Here is an 18150-nt window from a genome sequence, read left to right as displayed (position 1 = left end):
TTAATTTCCTAGTCCAACATTTAAAAAATATTAAATTAAAATTTATTTTTTTTATTAAAAGTAGGTGTGCATATATTATAATTCCCTATCATTATGTTAAGACACTAATCATACCATATGTCACTAACAATTTTCTAAGTCACTAATTATTTCTAAGCCACTAACTATTTCCTACACGACTAATAATTTCCTGTCACTAGTATAATATATCTATTGCTGTAATTAAAAAATATAGAAAGCGGATATTGAGACTTAGTTGACTGATAGAGTTTCGCTGCACAAAAAGATCAAGGAAATACCTATAGAGAAGTCAGAGCAAACTTTTAGAGAGAAAGTGTGAAGTGAAAAAGAGAAAATTTAGGGTATTTATAGAGGTCTTGGGTCACACCCCAGCTTAAGCGTGTCTCTCTCCTGGGTCATGCCTCATGCTGGCTGTGTCTCTCTCCTCCCAGGTTATGTCTCATACTGGGCGTATCTTTCTCCTGAAACACATATGGTTCTGGGCATGACTGAATGCAATAAATCAGTATTTAGTTGTAAAATAGCTGTGTTTTCGTAAATAATTATTTAAAAAAAATTAATTTTTTTTGCCTTGAAAGAAACCCCAATTATCGCAATGTCACTTTTATACGCCAAGTTAGGGGTGACAATTTGGGTTGACCCGTCCCGACCCGCCAAAAAATATGGGTTGAAAAAATGAACCCACCCCGTTTTATGATGGGTTGGCGGGTCAACCCACCAATTAAAAAAATTAATTAAAATTCAAAAATAAATTATATTTTATGAATTTTTTTAAAGGGCAGGTTATATTTACAAACTTTTTCGTTTACAAACTACATTATCTTCTCTCGGGAGAACACTAGTGACACTATCTTCTCCCGGGAGAACACTAGTGACACTATCTTCTCCCGGGAGAACATAGTGCAATTTGCAAAAATTTGTAAAAAAAGTTTGTAAACGGATCCTTCCCCTTTTTTAATATTATTTTATTTCACACTTCTCTATATTTTTTTAGTCTCAATCTTAAATTCATACTAATATTTGTCAAACATTATTTAGGAACTTATATATAGATAACATTTGTCATAAATAAAAGTGTTATTCTTTATTTTTTCTAGGAAGTACTAAGATAAAAAAAAAATGGATATTACAAAAATTTTAAGGACTAATGAAATACTACCTAATTATAAAAAAAAAAAAAATTATAACCCGACGGGTCAACCCGTCCCGCGGCGGGTTGAACCCGTTTTAACCCATTTTTAGGTGGGGCGGGTTGAGATAAATTGGTGGATTGAAAACTTCAACCCAACCCGCTCTGTTTTGACGGGTTGGCGGATTGACCTGCTGAGCTCAACCCATTTTGTCACCCGCCAAGTGATATCCAAACACATTCAAACTAAATATTCTACGCTCGTGTACATCAGCCTTCAACAAAACAGTAAACCAACAAGCTTAAGTCATTACCTCCAGTCCACCACATTAATATGCAAACTGCTACGCCACCAAGATACATTGAAGCTGACAAAAAGAGGATGCAAATAATGCCATGGTTCATCTCCATGCACCCACCCACCCTACAAGCTAGCTACGTATGCAACTAAAATTGCTTAGTTAGTTGCAAATAATTAACGAGATTGAGACATGAAAAGCAGCCGGTCAGATTTGTAAAGAACCAATTCAATCCAAAAGCTTAAGTTATTGGGTGAGATTACGTTAATAGTTTTATATATCTCAACATGCCTCCTCACACGAGAGCCCACTGGATTTAAAGAGTGGACAATGCACAAGCCCACCTACCTGTGCGAACAAAGAAATTTCACTTAAAAAAAAGTGGGGACGACGAGGATCAAACCCGGAACACGAGGCTCTGATACCTCCGATACCATGTAAAAAATCAATTCAACTCAAAAGCTTAAACTATTGGATGAGGTTACATTAATGATTTTATATATCTCAACAAGATTCGATATTATAGAGACTTGGAGACACAAGATGGAGTTCTCATTTTAATTCAATATATAGCCTTCTACGAATATTTGGTGCAACAACTTCAGCTCTTGAAGATTTAGCTTTTAAAGGATATCAACATACTCTAAAATGTGGTGAATCATTGGTATCATTTGATTTGTTTTCATTTTGCATGTGATGAAAGAAATCATAGCAATCACTAACTAGCTTTTTATGATATGGCAGAACATTAACGAACTGCCTTTGTATATTATTCTTATTATTAAGACATTTTTATGATATATTTAATTTGTACGTACAAACAAGTAAAAAAAGTGAAATTTTTTAGCTAAAGAAATTAACATGTTATTTAGTAATAATAGAATAAATATTTTTTATGATAATCTCATTGTATTCATGTTTTTTCAGTCATTGAAGTTAGTTTCGAGATTCTAGCTAGCAGCAAAAATAAAAAAAGTTACCGTGAATATCAATATTAATATCTATCTTTATATCATGAAATAGAGTCTTCATTTTTAAAGTAAAATTATTTTTGATCATATATTTTTTTAAGACACGTAATTTCACCATTATCTAATATTTTTAATTATTTAAAACTTTAAATTATTTTTTTCTTTTCTTTTATATTAAAATTATTATTTCTATACAAATCTTAACTTTTTAATTATACTCTTAAAATTATCACTTTTAATTTTTTAGTATATTAAAATTTATTTTTCCTTATAAATCTAAACATCTTATACTTTTAAATTTATTCTTTTAATTTGTTCCTTAACTTTTTTATTAATTATCCTTTCAAGCTTTACTACTTGGAAGTTCATGTATATATCTGCTTCTCTGTGCATGCGGCAAAAAAAAAAAAAAATTACCAATAATTTAGTATTCATAGTTAATATATATAGAGAGAGGGGCAGGATTCTTTGATATCGGTGTCAAACTTTGAAATTTGACACCAAATCTTATAACCGTTGATTTTCGTCAATCAACGGTAATAATCTCCCCCAACCAGATATTAATCCTCAATAAATGATAATCATTGATTGACAGAAATCAACGATTAGAATTTGATGTCAAATTTAAAAGTTTGACAACGGTATCAAACAATGCTACCTGACATACACACACATACACACATGATCAGATCAATACGATATGGGCTAACCAATATGTACAGGGCCTAATCACACACGGTTGATATGAGAAGTCTTTGGGTTGGGTTATCTGTAGCGATGTGCAAAAAAATTGGTTCTCTTGCCCTGCCTTTGACCCATAAATACATATTTTTTGAATTGGGTTTAAATACTGACCCACTTTTATTTAGGTCAGTTTTAGACATGACTTGTTTTAATCATGATCATTGACCCAAAACTTGACCCACACTCATTATGTGAAAAAAAAGAAAAAGAAAATCACAATTACATTAAAAGAAAAGTTTTAACGTAAAACAATTACGTCAAAATATTTTACGAAAAATAATTCCATAAAAAATTTTAGCAAAATTTTTTGACGAAAAATATTTTTATCAATTTTGTGACTAAAAATATATCTGTAAAAAAATTTAAACGAAATTTTTTTTTGTCAAATTATTTTAGTAAAAACATATTCATCAAAAATTTCGACGAAACACATTTTCATCGAAATATTTTGACGGAAAAATTTTTTCATCAAAATTATTTACAGAATTCAAATCTCGGCGAAAGTTTTCGACGGAAACATTTTAGTTAAACTTTTTGACAAAAAAAAAATTTCGTCGAAATTTTTAGCTAAACACATTTTCATCAAAAAATTTCGACTAAATATTTTCGTCAAGTTTTTTGATAAAAAACATTTCCACCAAAATTTTCAACGGAACACATTTATGTCAAAAATATTTCGATAAAAAATTTTGACGAAAAAAATATTCTGTCAAAATTCTTTAGAGAATCTAAATTTCGTCGAAAGTTTCGAATGAGACATTTCCCTCAAAACAATTTCCGTCAAATTTTTTGTCAGAACACATTCCCATCGAAATTTTGAACGAAAAATATTTCGTCAAAATTTTTGACAGAATTCTTTTTTTGTTTAAAACATTTGATGGAGGAAATCATTTTCGAATTTTTTTTTTACGGAAACTAAATTTCGTCCAAAATTTCGACAGCAATTTTTTTTTTTGTAAAAAATTTCATTAGAGAAAACATTTCGTCGCTTTTTGACAAAAAGTATTCCGACGAAAAAATAATTTTGTGACGAAATTTTTATCGTTTGCAACGTAGAAATTTCATCGAAAATATGATCTTTTTTAGTATTGTTAAAATTAGTGATTTTTCATCTTAAGATGGGAAGAGCGTTCTCTTATCATTTACTTTTCATTAATTTTCACTAATTTTGCTTCACATGTGCGGGGGCTTAAAATTACATTCCTTCATTTATTCAACAAATATCAAATTTGTTATAAATTTTATATATTTAAAAAAAAAATTAAATTTCATGAGTTTAAAAAATAAATCAATAACTATAAAAAAAATCAAACTAAAAACATGTTTTGAAACCAAGTCAAAAACGGGTCAAGTCGAATTTGACCCCCTTCAGAAACCAAGTCAAGTCAGATCTGACCCGGTTCTGAACTAGTTCAAAAAAATCCAAACCAAGTCAAACCTGACTTGGATCAAATAAAAGCGGGTCGGATTAAAATACTTAACCTATAAAAACCAAGTTGGGTCGAGTCAACACAAAAATCTGACCCGACCTGACCCATGCACACCCTTAGTTTTATGTTTTCTGGGCTGTTGAAAATTGTTCATAATACGATGGGCATGATTCTCCTTTGGCACGTTGATCTTGACTGGGGGTATCTGCAATGACACTCTGACACTCAAGTTAGTATCAAAGTCAGGCTTATCTGGTAACTTGGGTTTTGTACCCTTTGTTTATACAGTGAATCTGATGCCGCCTTCGACGAGCGGTGTGTCTTTTGATTGGCTGCAGGTTCAGCTGGTGTCTCGTTGGACCTATTTCATTATGTCAAGCTATCTTGGTAGAGTAGCGGCAAGTTGGTGTTGTCTTTCATGTATTGGTTCTATGGCGCGGTGGCTCTTTTCCTTTTTGATCACTTCCTTCACTTTGAAGTCATATTAAAGGCAGTTTGGGCGAGATGAATCCGTCGCGCCTTAAACTCCTTATGTGCGATATGGACATCGCGCATTGCTTGAGCCTTTAGTCTTTGGGCTTTAACCCTTGGCGGATCTATTGTATTTTATCCAGATCAATATATATATATATATATATATATATATATATATGAGAAAAATATTTCTCAAGTTGTTTGAGATATATTTATCTACGGCCAGCCCAGAACTATGTCGTTTTGTTTATTTATTTCCTTATATTTATTGATTCACTTTTGAATGGTTATGGTTTCTTTTTTGAGCTAATTAATGTATATAAGGTTTGGTGTGGTCAAAAAATTATAACTATGTATTTCCGCGAATACATAGTTATAATATTAAATTTGTTTTTTTTTCTCTATTCAAAATTATAACTATGTATTCTCTGAAATACATAGTTATAATATTAAAGTTGTTTTTTTCTCTATCTTCTGAACAACTTTTAAGACATTGCCAGGTGATGTAAAGAGAGAAAAAAAATAACTTTAACATTATAACTACGTATTCTCGGGAATACATAGTTATAATTTTTTACCACATCATTATTGTACATATGAAAAACCCAATATATATATATATATATATATATATATATATATATATATATATATATATAATGAAATTTAATAAAGTCAGTTACAATTAAGGGTTTTATAAAAGTTATGTTGTAAGAAAAATGATGTTTTTATGTTATACAAATTCGTTTTTCGTGCCTTAGTTTTTTTTTTTTTTTTTTTTTTTGCTTCAAAAAATGTGGGCCCCACAAAATATTGTATGTGTAAAAATTTTTCACCTTTTCTTGTTGCATGATGGATGCATACCCCTATAATCAAATAGGGGAATGATTTATTTATAAATTTTTGCAAATTATACTATGTACTTCCGGAATTACATAGTGTAACCTAGTGTATTTACGGGAATACATAATATAGTTTGTAAAAATTTATAAAACAAAAAATCAGTAAATATAATTCTCTCAATTTAAATAATATAAATAATGCAAATACGTAGTAATATATATATATATATATATATATATATATATATATATATATATATAGAGGTAGGATCCTTTGACACCAGTGTCAAATTTCAAATTTGACACCTTATCTGGTAGCCGTTAGATAAATAAAGATCAATGGTGTCACCTGTTTACAAATCAGAGCCATTGACATTTTTTGATCTAACGGCTACTAGATGAGGTATCAAATTTAAAATTTAATACTGATATCAAAGGATCCTATCTCATATATATATTTAGTGTCTATATCTAACATTGTTAAGCAGCTAAATATTCATGAGGAGAGGTCTAGGTCAACTTTATCACTCAAAAAATTGCTAATTAACGTTGGTTGGTTGGTGTGTGGTAGTTAAAATCTTGATTTATCATTATAATTTTATTTTTTTATAAAATTTTTCATCAAAATAATGTTCAATATTCAAAACACTTTTATATTTTTATGATTTTTTTATATTATAATTTTATGTTTTATGATTTTTTATTTCTTTTCTGAATTTATATAAAATCTTGATTTTAACGACTTTTAGTCTATTATATTTTTATTTTTTAATTTGGGTGCTTGTCTTGTCAAACATTCCAAAAAGTTTTCCTTATCATCGTATTGTGAAAGCAGTAAACAATTAGTTTCAACAGGAAGTATGCTTAGATTCAGGTTCAGACAGTATAGAAATTTCTTACTGTTATTCGAATATTTACTTGATTTGAGTTCTTAGCTTAAATTTAAAAAAGAAAGAAAAAACTCAAAGTGCCTTGGATTATACTAACTTTGATAAATGGAAAAATAATTTATTTTTAAATAATATAATTTTGTGTCATTTTAGATCCTAACATTGATTTTCGTCAATCAACGATTATAATTTATTAGGTCAAATTTATTAATTAATTAGTAATTCAGAATAAATTATAACTGCTAATTTACGAAAATTAATGATGAAGATTTAAAATCACATAAAATTATATCTTTTTACAAGATAAACAGTTTTCCCTTGAGAGATATGCTTGGATTAAGAAAAATATTTCTACATATGCTTGGATAAAGATTAGACTAACTTTTATTTTAAAAAGAAAATTTAAAAAGCAAAATAGATTAGAAATATAATGGTGGATCCCAGAGTTTCCATGAATCGTGGCATAATGAAGGGTGGTAATTTGCAATCCCCGTGATAATCATATGTTGGCGCGATTAATTGCAAATTTGCAATGCCCTTCTTACCTTGTGACGTGTCGTCTTGTAATGCTTTCCAAGCACACGTGGCCCTAGCCCATGGTTCTGTACTGTTAAAAAAAATTTTAGTACAAAGGACGGTGTAACGCTAATTTTATAGGAAATGGATTCTCAGAAGTGAAAAAAAATGTGAAAAATTATAATCATATAAAAATAAATTAATGATTATGATTTGTTAATTATCTATTTTAACATTTTTCTTCTCTTTTCTTTTATTAACAATAATCTATTTTTGTATAATTATAATTTTTCACAAGACATGATTATATGAATTTTGAGGTGAAAAGAGCATCCAGATTCAATTTTATAGTACCTCAACATAAAAAAAGGACATGGCTAACAAAAAGAAGAAGAATTCAAAAAGGGCCTTATCCACTTTCAGAAAATCAAAAAGAAGGGCCCAGCTGTGGCCCACAAAACGAGACCCTATTTTGTCACTTAGATAGACCTGGCCTATATACCATGTCCTTTCATTTTTATTTTTTAAATAAAAAATAAAAATCTTTTTTTCTTGGCAGCAAATCTCTCTTTTTTTAAAATATTATTAAGTTAAATAAATTCGAAAAAAGTTTTAATCTTATAAACATACATTTTTTATTTATTAGTAGTACTTAATTTACTCGAAGATTCTACCAATTTTTTTTTTTACTCGAAGATAAGATTGGAAACAGAAAAAAAAATTAACACGAATCCTCACTAGTCACTACAACTCAAACAATTCTGGCATATTTTTTTTTTAAAAGGAAAAATTAGGCCGACTTTTATTGATTTATGAAATCATTTTGTTAATATATTTTTCTTTAAAAGATATAATTATTTTTTATTTTATGATTCATTTTTAATGTACAACTCTATTAAAATTACAGAGATAGATAGATAAGTAATTCCAATTTTGAGGCTGATTGGTCAAATTGCTTTTTTATTAGAAAAATATGAATCAATATTGTTTTTCAAACCACATATTAATCTATTTCTTTTTTTTATCAAAGTTGAATAAAAATCCGAAACGGGGCCGACCTTGAAATCAATTTTTTTTTTTTATAAATAGAAATGTGGTGCGGTTCCATTTGCTTCTAGTATTTATTCAAATAAATGTGGAAGAATAATTTTAAATTAATAAAATTGACCAAACATTAAAATAGAAATTATTATTAATTTTACTAAGTTAAGTAATATTTAAATTTGTAAGTAATTTTTAATTGTTTATGCACTCTTTTGGAATCACGGCAAATTCAAAAAATCTGTTATCAATAATAATAATTCGACTATTATTGTTTTGGTTTAAACAATTCAATTCACTTGATTTTTTTTCATAAATCAGAAAATAAAAAATAATTTTGTATTTAAAATATAAATACAATTCTTAATTTATCTATTGATTATCAATTACTATAAGTTTAAAAATATTAATTTATTATGAATAATGACAACTCGATTATTTTTTTTTTATTGTTTGTAAAAAGAATTCACAATTCTTTTGCTATAATAAAAAAATTATATTAATATCATCGATAATAAATTTAAATTTTTGAGTTTATTAAAATTTTAAAATATAATTCTAATATGTACGAATTAATGTAATTTATTTATTTTATATAGTAATCCTAATTATTTTTTTGAGGAGATTCGGTCCCTGTATCCCCACAATGGGGATTTGACGTAATCTTTTTGTAAATTAGAAAAATGTAAATTAGAACAAAAGAAAACCATTAGTCATATTTTCATCATTAATAATCAATTTTATTATTTTATATTTTTAAAAATTGCAAAAAATTACGTTAAACAATTGAATTTTTTTTATAATTTTAAATATTATTTAATTTAATACATTTAAAATCAACTTTTCAATTTGATATTATTTTATTCTCAATATGGTCACTTTGGTTAATTCAATATAATGACTCAGTTACTGGACTCAATTTCGACGTCGTTTCAATAGTAATGGCTCCATTCACCGACGAGGAGAGACGCACCGTTTTTTGGCATCCTTGGAGCCGCAGCTGCCCTTGTCTTCTCCTGTAATTCATTCCCTAATTTCTCAATTATATCTGTGTTTCTGTTCTCATTATCTATTTTCAATTTGGTAGATTGATATTTTTTTTTCAAAAGGACAATTTAGTCTAACAGGACAATTTTAATGATTACAATAATTTTAAATAAAAGTTCGTTTTTTTAATGTAAATAATTTATTTACATTAAAGGTTTTATTAATGTCATCTTACATAACTTAAAGTTTTGTTTTTAACACACACAACAAAAAGGAGAGAAAAAGTGAAATGACGAAAGAGAAATAAAAACAAGTGGACTCTACCTCTTTAATGTGTGTGTAAAAAAATAAAGTTGTGTTATGTTACTTGATAAACATAAAACATTTACATCATATCTAAAATGACATCATTTTGAGATGAAAATGAAGTATCTTTATAATTTGAATTATAATTATTTTTTTTATTATAATTTTTTAATCTAAAACAACTTCATTTTGGGAGCAAATAAATATAACTTGGCTACCGTAGAAATATTAAACAAAAAAAATAACAATCTAATAAAAAAAAGTTACCAAAAGTTTCGTTTTTTTTTCGGTGGTCATTACGCGTTCGGTGATGAATTTTCAGTTTTGAGATATTCGGCGGCGACCGTATTTGAGGCAGTTTATTGATTTTCCGTCAATGTTTTCAGTTTCCAAACAACCTCTGTTTCCTTCCTTTGGATACTAATTATCACTATTATTGTTATTTATAACAATGGTATTGAAAAAGAATCCCTAGCCTCTCTCTTTACGCTTGGAATAACTTGCACTTTAAATTCTTTAATTTCTCATATAAACTGTGTTTTTTGTAGTTATGTTGAGGGATCAAAACAAACAAGTGATGGAGGTGCTTCTTGTTCAGTTGTTGAGGGTGGCTTGGATCACTGGTACATTGCCTATTATCATCGCTTCTATCCCCACTCCCAGGTTGACCTGGTTCCGTAGAACCTTGTTGGGGTTTGCTAGGAGGGGAAAGATCATGCACTCTTCCTCCCAAGTAACATTACATTCATTCCCTATTTACCCCTTTCATTTAATTTCATCTTTTATTTTAGCCAGTGTGCAAATTTATTATCTTTTACCCAAGGAATATAATGGGGTGAATGAAAGTTGAAATCTTTATCATATTGGGTTGCAGAAATTCACCGTTCCTCAGAGATTCTTCTTGCACTTCTATGTTGTGGCTTCCATATGGACAACGTTCCTACTTGTTACAACTTGGATATATGCTTACAGAATGGTACCATTGGTTTCAGAGCCATTTTCTTACTCTACTATCACCAGCTACTTGACTGGAGGCTCAAGTATAAGAACTGGTTCTGCTAAACTGCGCCAGACATATGTTGCCTGGCAAGCTGTTTTTCTGCTTTTGCTTGTGGACGTTCAAGTCCTCAGACGCCTTTATGAAACCATATATGTTTTTAATTATAGCTCCTCTGCTCGGATGCATATCTTTGGTTATCTCACTGGATTGTTGTAAGTTTGTTATCAATCTACTTCACTTATTACACTTGCTTTTTGAAGTTAGAAATTGGTTTCATTATGCTGAATTGCTAATGTGTGCAAAAGGCCTATTTTCTTCCAACAATGCTATTCTGTTTAGAGTTTTCCTATGAAATCTGTTGCTTCCTGTTTAGGTAATATAATTTGTGACATGACTGAATTGCTATAATTAAATGTCTCTCTTATCTGTGTTCTTAGATGACACAATATTACATAAATATTGATTGTAGCATTTCCTTCACTTGTATATTTCTTAGTTATGCCTGGTTATACTCAAGCAAATACTAAAACAAAGATGATTGATTTGTTATTTTTCTGAAGCTAGTTTCTACGTAGCAGCACCACTGTCGCTTTGTGGTGATTGTGCATTGGAGGTGTTTGACTTCCTAGTAAATCTAGTGACTGAGTTCATTGTCAAAGGCAAGAATCAGATGCCAGTTACAGAGTTCACAGAGTTCGAACTCTGGCAAGTTTTAAATCCTCTCGTCAAGCTTGGGTGGAAGCATTGGATTGCTGCGGCTGTTTTTTCATGGGGTTGGATACATCAATACCGATGCCATATGATTCTTGTATGCATCATCTACTTTGATTGACATCTAAATCTTCGTTTTGCAAAACATTAATATCAATTGATTTGACCACGTCCTCATAACTTCTAGTTGCTTTTCTTTTTATCCTCATGGCTCTTGTTGCTATCTATTTTCATTTCACTCAGATTATAATGCTAATGGTAACAAGTCACAATAGAGAGTGAACTGGGTCACAGAAGTTAAAAATATAGTTCATGAGTTTCTTTATTCACTTTGCATTGGGAACATTATTTGGCATTTAGTAAACTTATATCTATATGCAATGGTTCTTGAAAATAAAATATTGAAGTTTAAAGCAAATATGTCATTTTAGTAATGAGGAGGACTGTTATCTTAACATTCTTGCAATTTTTTTGTCATGCGGCTATCTGAGTTTTATAATTTTGCCAGGGTTCGCTACGGGATTCAAGACAAGTAGAGGAATATGTAATTCCTCGTGGCGATTGGTTTGAAATCGTGTCCTCTCCACATTATCTCTCTGAATTTGTAACCCTCTTTCTCTCTTTCTCTATTACTTCTACTGTTATGACTCATATGAATAAGCCTAATATTTGATAATGATGAAGGTTATATACGCTAGTTTTGTGGTCGCTACTGGAGGTTCCAATCTAACAATCTGGTTACTTTTTGTTTTTGTGGTAATATTTTCATTGCAGACTTAGCAAGATTTTAATATTTTAAACAAATGATTCTTTTATTTTGATTTGCTTTTTGCACATTTCTTTTATTGGGTGCAGGTGGCAAATCTTACATTTGCAGCTGTGGAAACTCATGGCTGGTATCGTCAAAAGTTCGAAGATTACCCAAGTAAACGGTTTGCTGTAATTCCATTTATTCTCTGAGATTGAGGCAATGTATAAGTATCACAACAGATTGATATTTTGTTATGTATATGTTTAGATTAAGATATTTTGTTTTTAGAAAAGCTTATAATTAAAACACCAAACATTCAGGTTCAGTATACTAATTTGCTTAAAATAACGGCGTACTAAGTGGTCACCGATGCGTTCAGTCTGGAAACTCGAGAAAATTTTGAAAACTATTTAAATTACTCGTTTATTTCCACAACTTTGTGAAACCAATAATTTCTCCGTATTGCGTACCCACTAAAAAAAATGTTAACATTCTAGATTTTTTTTGGGCTAAAAATACTATTCTTGATTTTACTTGAATGGAGCAACTAGAGAGAGAAAGAAACAAATCCAGCCATGAAGTAAAGCCCCATTGGGGAGGGAAACGATAGCTTAAGTTTGAAAGCCAGAATAAGGGATGCGTTGGTTTGAAGTCCAAGCACAACAAAACAAAAGAGCTTCTTCAGAAGACTGAAATTAAATTGGAATTGGAAATTATATTTAACTAACAACTAAAAAAATATTTGTTAACAATCTTATATTTAACGTTTGTAGTACCTAAGAAAAAAGAAATCTTCGAAATAGCTATTTCAATTTCAAAGTTCGTGCTTGAAATGCCGTCTATAATTAGAATTTCAGTTTGAAATAATAAAATGAGACTCTAAAATTCACACATGTAACGTAAAAATTTCAGCACACAGTACTATTTGCACACATGTAAAGTTACACCATTTTTTACAAATGTGTGTAGATATGTGTGCACGCAAGCGAGATGATTTTATCTCATAACATTAGAAATGTATTCGCTAAGATAATTTTACAATCATCACCTAGTTCTCACATAAGCAAACCAAAAGAGCTACTAAGGAGGGACTGAAAGATTTATGCCAAATCAGAATGTCAATACAAGTCTCAAGGTTGAACAACCAAAATGTTTTTGCATTGTTTGTAGGATCATAATACATGCTTGGAAGATCATAATACATGCTAAGAAAGGAAGGGCATTCTCACGCAAAAAGGTCTATGCCCCAAAATTTGGCTGGTTGATTAGTTCTATATTTCTTGTCCATGCTTCCGATTAGTTCCATGTCCTCTTTAGACAACTCAAAATCAAATACCTCGAAGTTCTGCTTCAATCTCTCCAGTTTTGATGTTTTAGGAATGACCACAGTGTTCCTTTGAATGCCCCAGCGAAGAACAACCTGTGCAGCAGTCTTTTTGTATTTTTCAGCCAGACCCTGAAATCAAAGAATTATAGACCCTGAAATTAGTCAAAGTCGCTTAATGGGCTGCCAATGACTGTTTATCGCGCTCTATTAATCAGTGTTTGAAAATAGTATTGATAACTCACTTTGAGAACTTGATCATCCAAACATGAAACTGAACCAAACCATTCTGTGTTTGCTGCAGCACCTCCTAGTGGAGTGTGGGCTGTGACACAAACCCCGTGTTTTTGACAAAATTTGACTAGAGAATCACGCTGGAAGTATGGATGAGTTTCAATCTGATTTACAGCAGGCTTTATCTTGGAATATGCTAAACAATCTCTGGTCAGAAAGATATCATAGTTGCTGCAAATAGCTCTTCGTCAGATTATAATTTTATTAAATAGAATCAACCATTTCTCAAATCAATACTAGGAACATCTAGTCCACAAAATTAAACATAGATGGGTGATCCAATACACTCCTCTTTCATTATGGTAGGCGAGACCAACAGCAACCAAAGACAACCAAGCCTTATCATTATCCCACTGGGTGTAGGTGATAATAGCTAAGCATGACCAAACGTGTGACAAGGGTGAATACACCAGCATATAAAAACTCTTGAATATGTATCATAGAAGTCAATAATTTTATTGCTTAATGACTTGGAGAGACCATTCGCAATGGTATGATGGATATACAAAGATACTTGGCCGCAAGTCTTTAATCATCTCCAAATAACATAAACTTGCATGCAGGAGTAGGAAGGTGTATTTAGAAACATGTGTGAATAATGATTGATGAGAGACAGTCGCTATGCTAATCTTCATGAACCTAAAAAGATTGGTTGTTTTATCTTTCTTCATTCTTGATATTACTATTTCCAAATGACTAGATAAAAGTTATCACATAAACTAGTAGTCATAAAAAGGATTTCCAGAGCATCAACTAGAGCATAGCAAAGATTGTTTACAGCACTAAATTGCACCTGATCCCAATGCTGCGAACCAAGCCCAATGAAACGAGTTCTTCCATCGCATGCCAGGTAGTTTCCAGGGATATGCTTGTATCTATGTCCAGGATACCATCCTCACCCAAAGCACTATCAGTTGTACCAACCCCTGTATGCGTGTGAAATATGACAAAATTATACACACAGAAAACATAAAAACGTACCTGACATCACTTGTTAAAAATTTCCAAATAAAATAATTCGATAGGTGATAATTTATGGAATTAAAGCTCACTGTATTTTCTGTAAGTAATGTTAAAACAATCTGGCTCAGTTAGATCATTCCTTTAAGAAGCCAACATTGATAAATGATAATATTACCATAGAATCACAAAAAGTAAATTCAAGGGACGCATAAGTAAGAAACCGAGATACCAGTATGCCTTGTGGCTACAGGAAAGTGAACAAGATATAAATCCAGATAATCTAACTGAAGCTTCTTGAGACTATCTTTACAGGCCTCAACAACGTGTCCATGATCAGAATTCCAAAGCTGAAATAAATGCCAACAAGGGTAAGATAGTAATTATCTGATTTCAGAGCAATCACCTTTACAGTACAAGACTGACCTTTGTGGTAATGAAAAGGTCCTCCCTCTTCACAAGGCCACTATCAAATGCCTCTTTAAGCGCCTCTCCAACTTCTGCTTCATTCTTGTAGTCAGCTGCAACTCATTTCAAATCTCATCAATCCATCATATTATACATGCTTTATCAACACATAATTTGAATGTTGGGGAAAAAAATAAAAATAAAACTACAAATAAGGTTATTTAGCAAAGTAAGTAACTTTTAACTATTCATTTAGGGATTAAAAATCCAAGAAAAGAAAGAAGCCAAAACTGGAAAAGATGGATGTTGGAAAAATAGCATACCAGCACAATCAAAATGACGATAACCGATTTTGATGGAACTGAGAATGAGGTCTCTGATTTCTTGTCCTTCCATGCGCCACACACCCAATCCTATGATGGGCATCTTGAAACCACTGTTCAGTGTTATTGCCATGTTTTCTCTTCCTTAGCTCCCGGTGAAGACTGTAACCACTGACCATGCTCAATTATACTATCTCCGCCTTCAATTTCGGGCCATTACTTTGGAATAGCCCAAGCCCATCAAGAAAAACGCGAAGAGCCCAACTTGACTGGTTTTTTATAACTAGGCTGGGCCGGTTTAACTAAGGTTCGGGTTATTTCTACCCGGACCAGTTGGGGCATCCGAGGATGTAATAAACTAACTATAAAAAAGAAAAAAGAAAAAAGAGCAATGATAGGTGGTGCAGTCACGTTCTCTTCACTCGTTGTACGGTAAACAGAGATTGGAACTTGGAAAACCTCTCTGTGACGAAATCGGAATATCTCACTTCTCCGATCAGATCTATTCGACGTCGTTTCAGTACGAATGGCTCCATTCAGCGGCGATGAGACGGCACCGTTTTTTGGCTTCCTTGGAGCCGCAGCTGCCCTTGTCTTCTCCTGTAATTCATTCCTTAATTTCTCAATTAGATCTGTGTTCATCTTTTCACGATCTCTTTTCAGTTTCGATTTTTAACGATATTTTAATGTTCGATGCGCGAAATTCTGACAGAATTATCTTTTATATTGTGGTTGTTGACTCTGTTAGTGCTTCGATCGTTTCTGTGGAGCAATTGTTGTTTGATTCAATAAGCTAATGCAAATCATAGATTGAGTTTTTATATATAAACGCTGAAATGTTATCAAAATGATCTCATGACCAAGTAGTCGTTTCTCCTATTATTTCTTGTAAGAATCTTCATTGTTTTGAAATTCCAAGGACAAAATAATTCTTATAGAAATTATTTCATGTAATTTTGAAAATGATTGGCAGAAGAACAGTTGGATTGTTTTAAATTATATAAAAAATTAAAAATTGGTAGCTTTTACGTTCTCTCAAGATTTATGTTACTAAGAGTTTCATTTGAATTGATGGAGAAAGGTATGGGAGCTGCTTATGGCACAGCAAAGAGTGGGGTGGGTGTGGCTTCTATGGGTGTGATGAGACCAGAGCTGGTGATGAAGTCTATTGTCCCTGTTGTCATGGCTGGAGTTTTGGGTATTTATGGCCTTATTATCGCTGTTATAATCAGTACAGGGATTAATCCAAAGGCTAAATCTTATTACCTCTTTGATGGTTATGCACATCTCTCCTCTGGCCTTGCCTGCGGGTTGGCTGGGCTTGCTGCTGGCATGGCTATTGGTATTGTTGGTGATGCTGGTGTTAGGTATAATTCTTCTTCCCTAGTAACTCATCTATGATTGAACTTGAAGCTGTTTTTAGGGACCCTTTTTGTTTTTTATTTGCCATGGTGCTAATGTCTACAGAATTCCACATTGACACTATGCTTTCTATCATTGAGTATATGCGTCTCTGAATTCTTAGTTACACTGCAGAACTGTTTTCTTAGGAAGTACATGTTAATATATCCCTAGCCTTTTTAACCATCAAATAGGGTATAATTCTCGATGGAACATATAATTTGCTGTTGCTATCTGCTAGCCTCCGTTTGTTATGAATTTGATATAGGGATACACCTTTTACAATAATTCCTAATATATTTCTTTCTTTGAATAATTAATCTACTCCTGCAGAGCCAACGCACAGCAGCCAAAACTTTTTGTTGGAATGATTCTCATCCTCATCTTTGCTGAAGCTCTTGCCCTGTATGGTCTCATTGTTGGTATTATCCTGTCTTCTCGTGCTGGCCAGTCTAGAGCTGATTAAGAAAAGAGCTATGCTGCAAAATATTTTTTGAACCACCCATCTGTTTTAACCTTGTTAAGAGGGCCATGCGGTAAATTTTTAGTTGTGAAGTTAGTGATGTTCGGACAGCATTTTGCAGGATTTAACAAATACTTGTTTATGTGGAAGCGATAGCTCCACCGGACATTTGGTGGTGTTTGTATAAGTAGTATTTCTTTTCTTAATAAAGCTTCTCAAGCTTCCTCTTTTTTCCTTATGAAATGTATTATGTCACATGATCCGAGTCTATTTTTTTTCACTGCTGCTGCTGAAATAGGTTCATGTAATGATTTGGTTGCGAATGTTACTCGTATGCATTAATGAGTCTTATCATACTGGATGCTGGTGTGAGGCTGCTTTGTGTTCTCAGTTATATAATTGACCTTCTAATCAAGAGAGAGCATTTTTTGAGTCGTGGTTATACTCTAAGATCATATCATTTTGAGTCATTTGATTGTTGAAGTAAGCTGAGAAGATGAAATGATCTTACTCGACAGAAATTTTAAGCAACAAGGGAACTTTTGGAGTAGTTAAGTTCGGTATAGTATTTGAGTATGGTAATTTTTCTTTTTATGACACAAGTGTAGCGAATTTACTCAGCTATAATTGAAAGATAAACAGAATTGAAATAAGAGTGATAATAACTATCAAGAGAAGCTCTGACCATGAAGGAAGATGAGAATTCTGGCTGAATTTATGCCTCTCTGTCATCCTTTTCTATCCCTTTAAAACCACTCAATATTCTTCAAATCTAAACCACGCTTATCTTTTTATGACCCTGTCAATCCCACGTGGCATAAGTGGTGTCGTCTAATTTAATGAGTTAGGATATTTTTCTAATTTT

The 18150-nt window shown here is 31.5% G+C and overlaps 3 protein-coding genes across 3 annotated transcripts; 2 read left to right on the top strand and 1 right to left on the bottom strand.

Moving 5' to 3' along the window:
- Positions 1-9955: 9955 nt before the first annotated feature.
- Positions 9956-12353, top strand: LOC133289527 (polyprenol reductase 2). The gene is made up of 7 exons (XM_061487500.1): positions 9956-10104; positions 10199-10383; positions 10525-10862; positions 11215-11458; positions 11870-11965; positions 12046-12117; positions 12217-12353. Exons 2-7 carry the CDS (start codon positions 10201-10203, stop codon positions 12319-12321), a joined length of 1038 nt encoding a protein of 345 aa, XP_061343484.1. The 5' UTR covers positions 9956-10104; positions 10199-10200; the 3' UTR covers positions 12322-12353.
- A 740-nt stretch (positions 12354-13093) lies between these two features.
- Positions 13094-15565, bottom strand: LOC133289494 (NADP-dependent D-sorbitol-6-phosphate dehydrogenase-like). Its single transcript, XM_061487459.1, has 6 exons — positions 15422-15565; positions 15117-15211; positions 14923-15040; positions 14524-14656; positions 13682-13901; positions 13094-13568 (listed from the first exon to the last, which is right to left on the bottom strand). Exons 1-6 carry the CDS (start codon positions 15552-15554, stop codon positions 13338-13340), a joined length of 930 nt encoding a protein of 309 aa, XP_061343443.1. The 5' UTR covers positions 15555-15565; the 3' UTR covers positions 13094-13337.
- A 326-nt stretch (positions 15566-15891) lies between these two features.
- On the top strand, positions 15892-17662 carry LOC133289428 (V-type proton ATPase 16 kDa proteolipid subunit-like). Its single transcript, XM_061487360.1, has 3 exons — positions 15892-16023; positions 16503-16788; positions 17156-17662. The coding sequence occupies exons 1-3, from the start codon at positions 15948-15950 to the stop codon at positions 17286-17288; spliced, it is 495 nt and encodes a 164-aa protein (XP_061343344.1). The 5' UTR covers positions 15892-15947; the 3' UTR covers positions 17289-17662.
- The last annotated feature ends 488 nt before the right edge of the window (positions 17663-18150 follow it).

Source organism: Gastrolobium bilobum, unplaced genomic scaffold, assembly GCF_033153095.1.
Source record: "Gastrolobium bilobum isolate Gb01-03AN ecotype WA unplaced genomic scaffold, APGP_CSIRO_Gbil_v1 utg29262, whole genome shotgun sequence".
Taxonomy (NCBI): domain Eukaryota; kingdom Viridiplantae; phylum Streptophyta; class Magnoliopsida; order Fabales; family Fabaceae; genus Gastrolobium; species Gastrolobium bilobum.
Note: the sequence above shows the minus strand (reverse complement) of the source record. Positions and strands in the feature narration are given on the sequence as shown.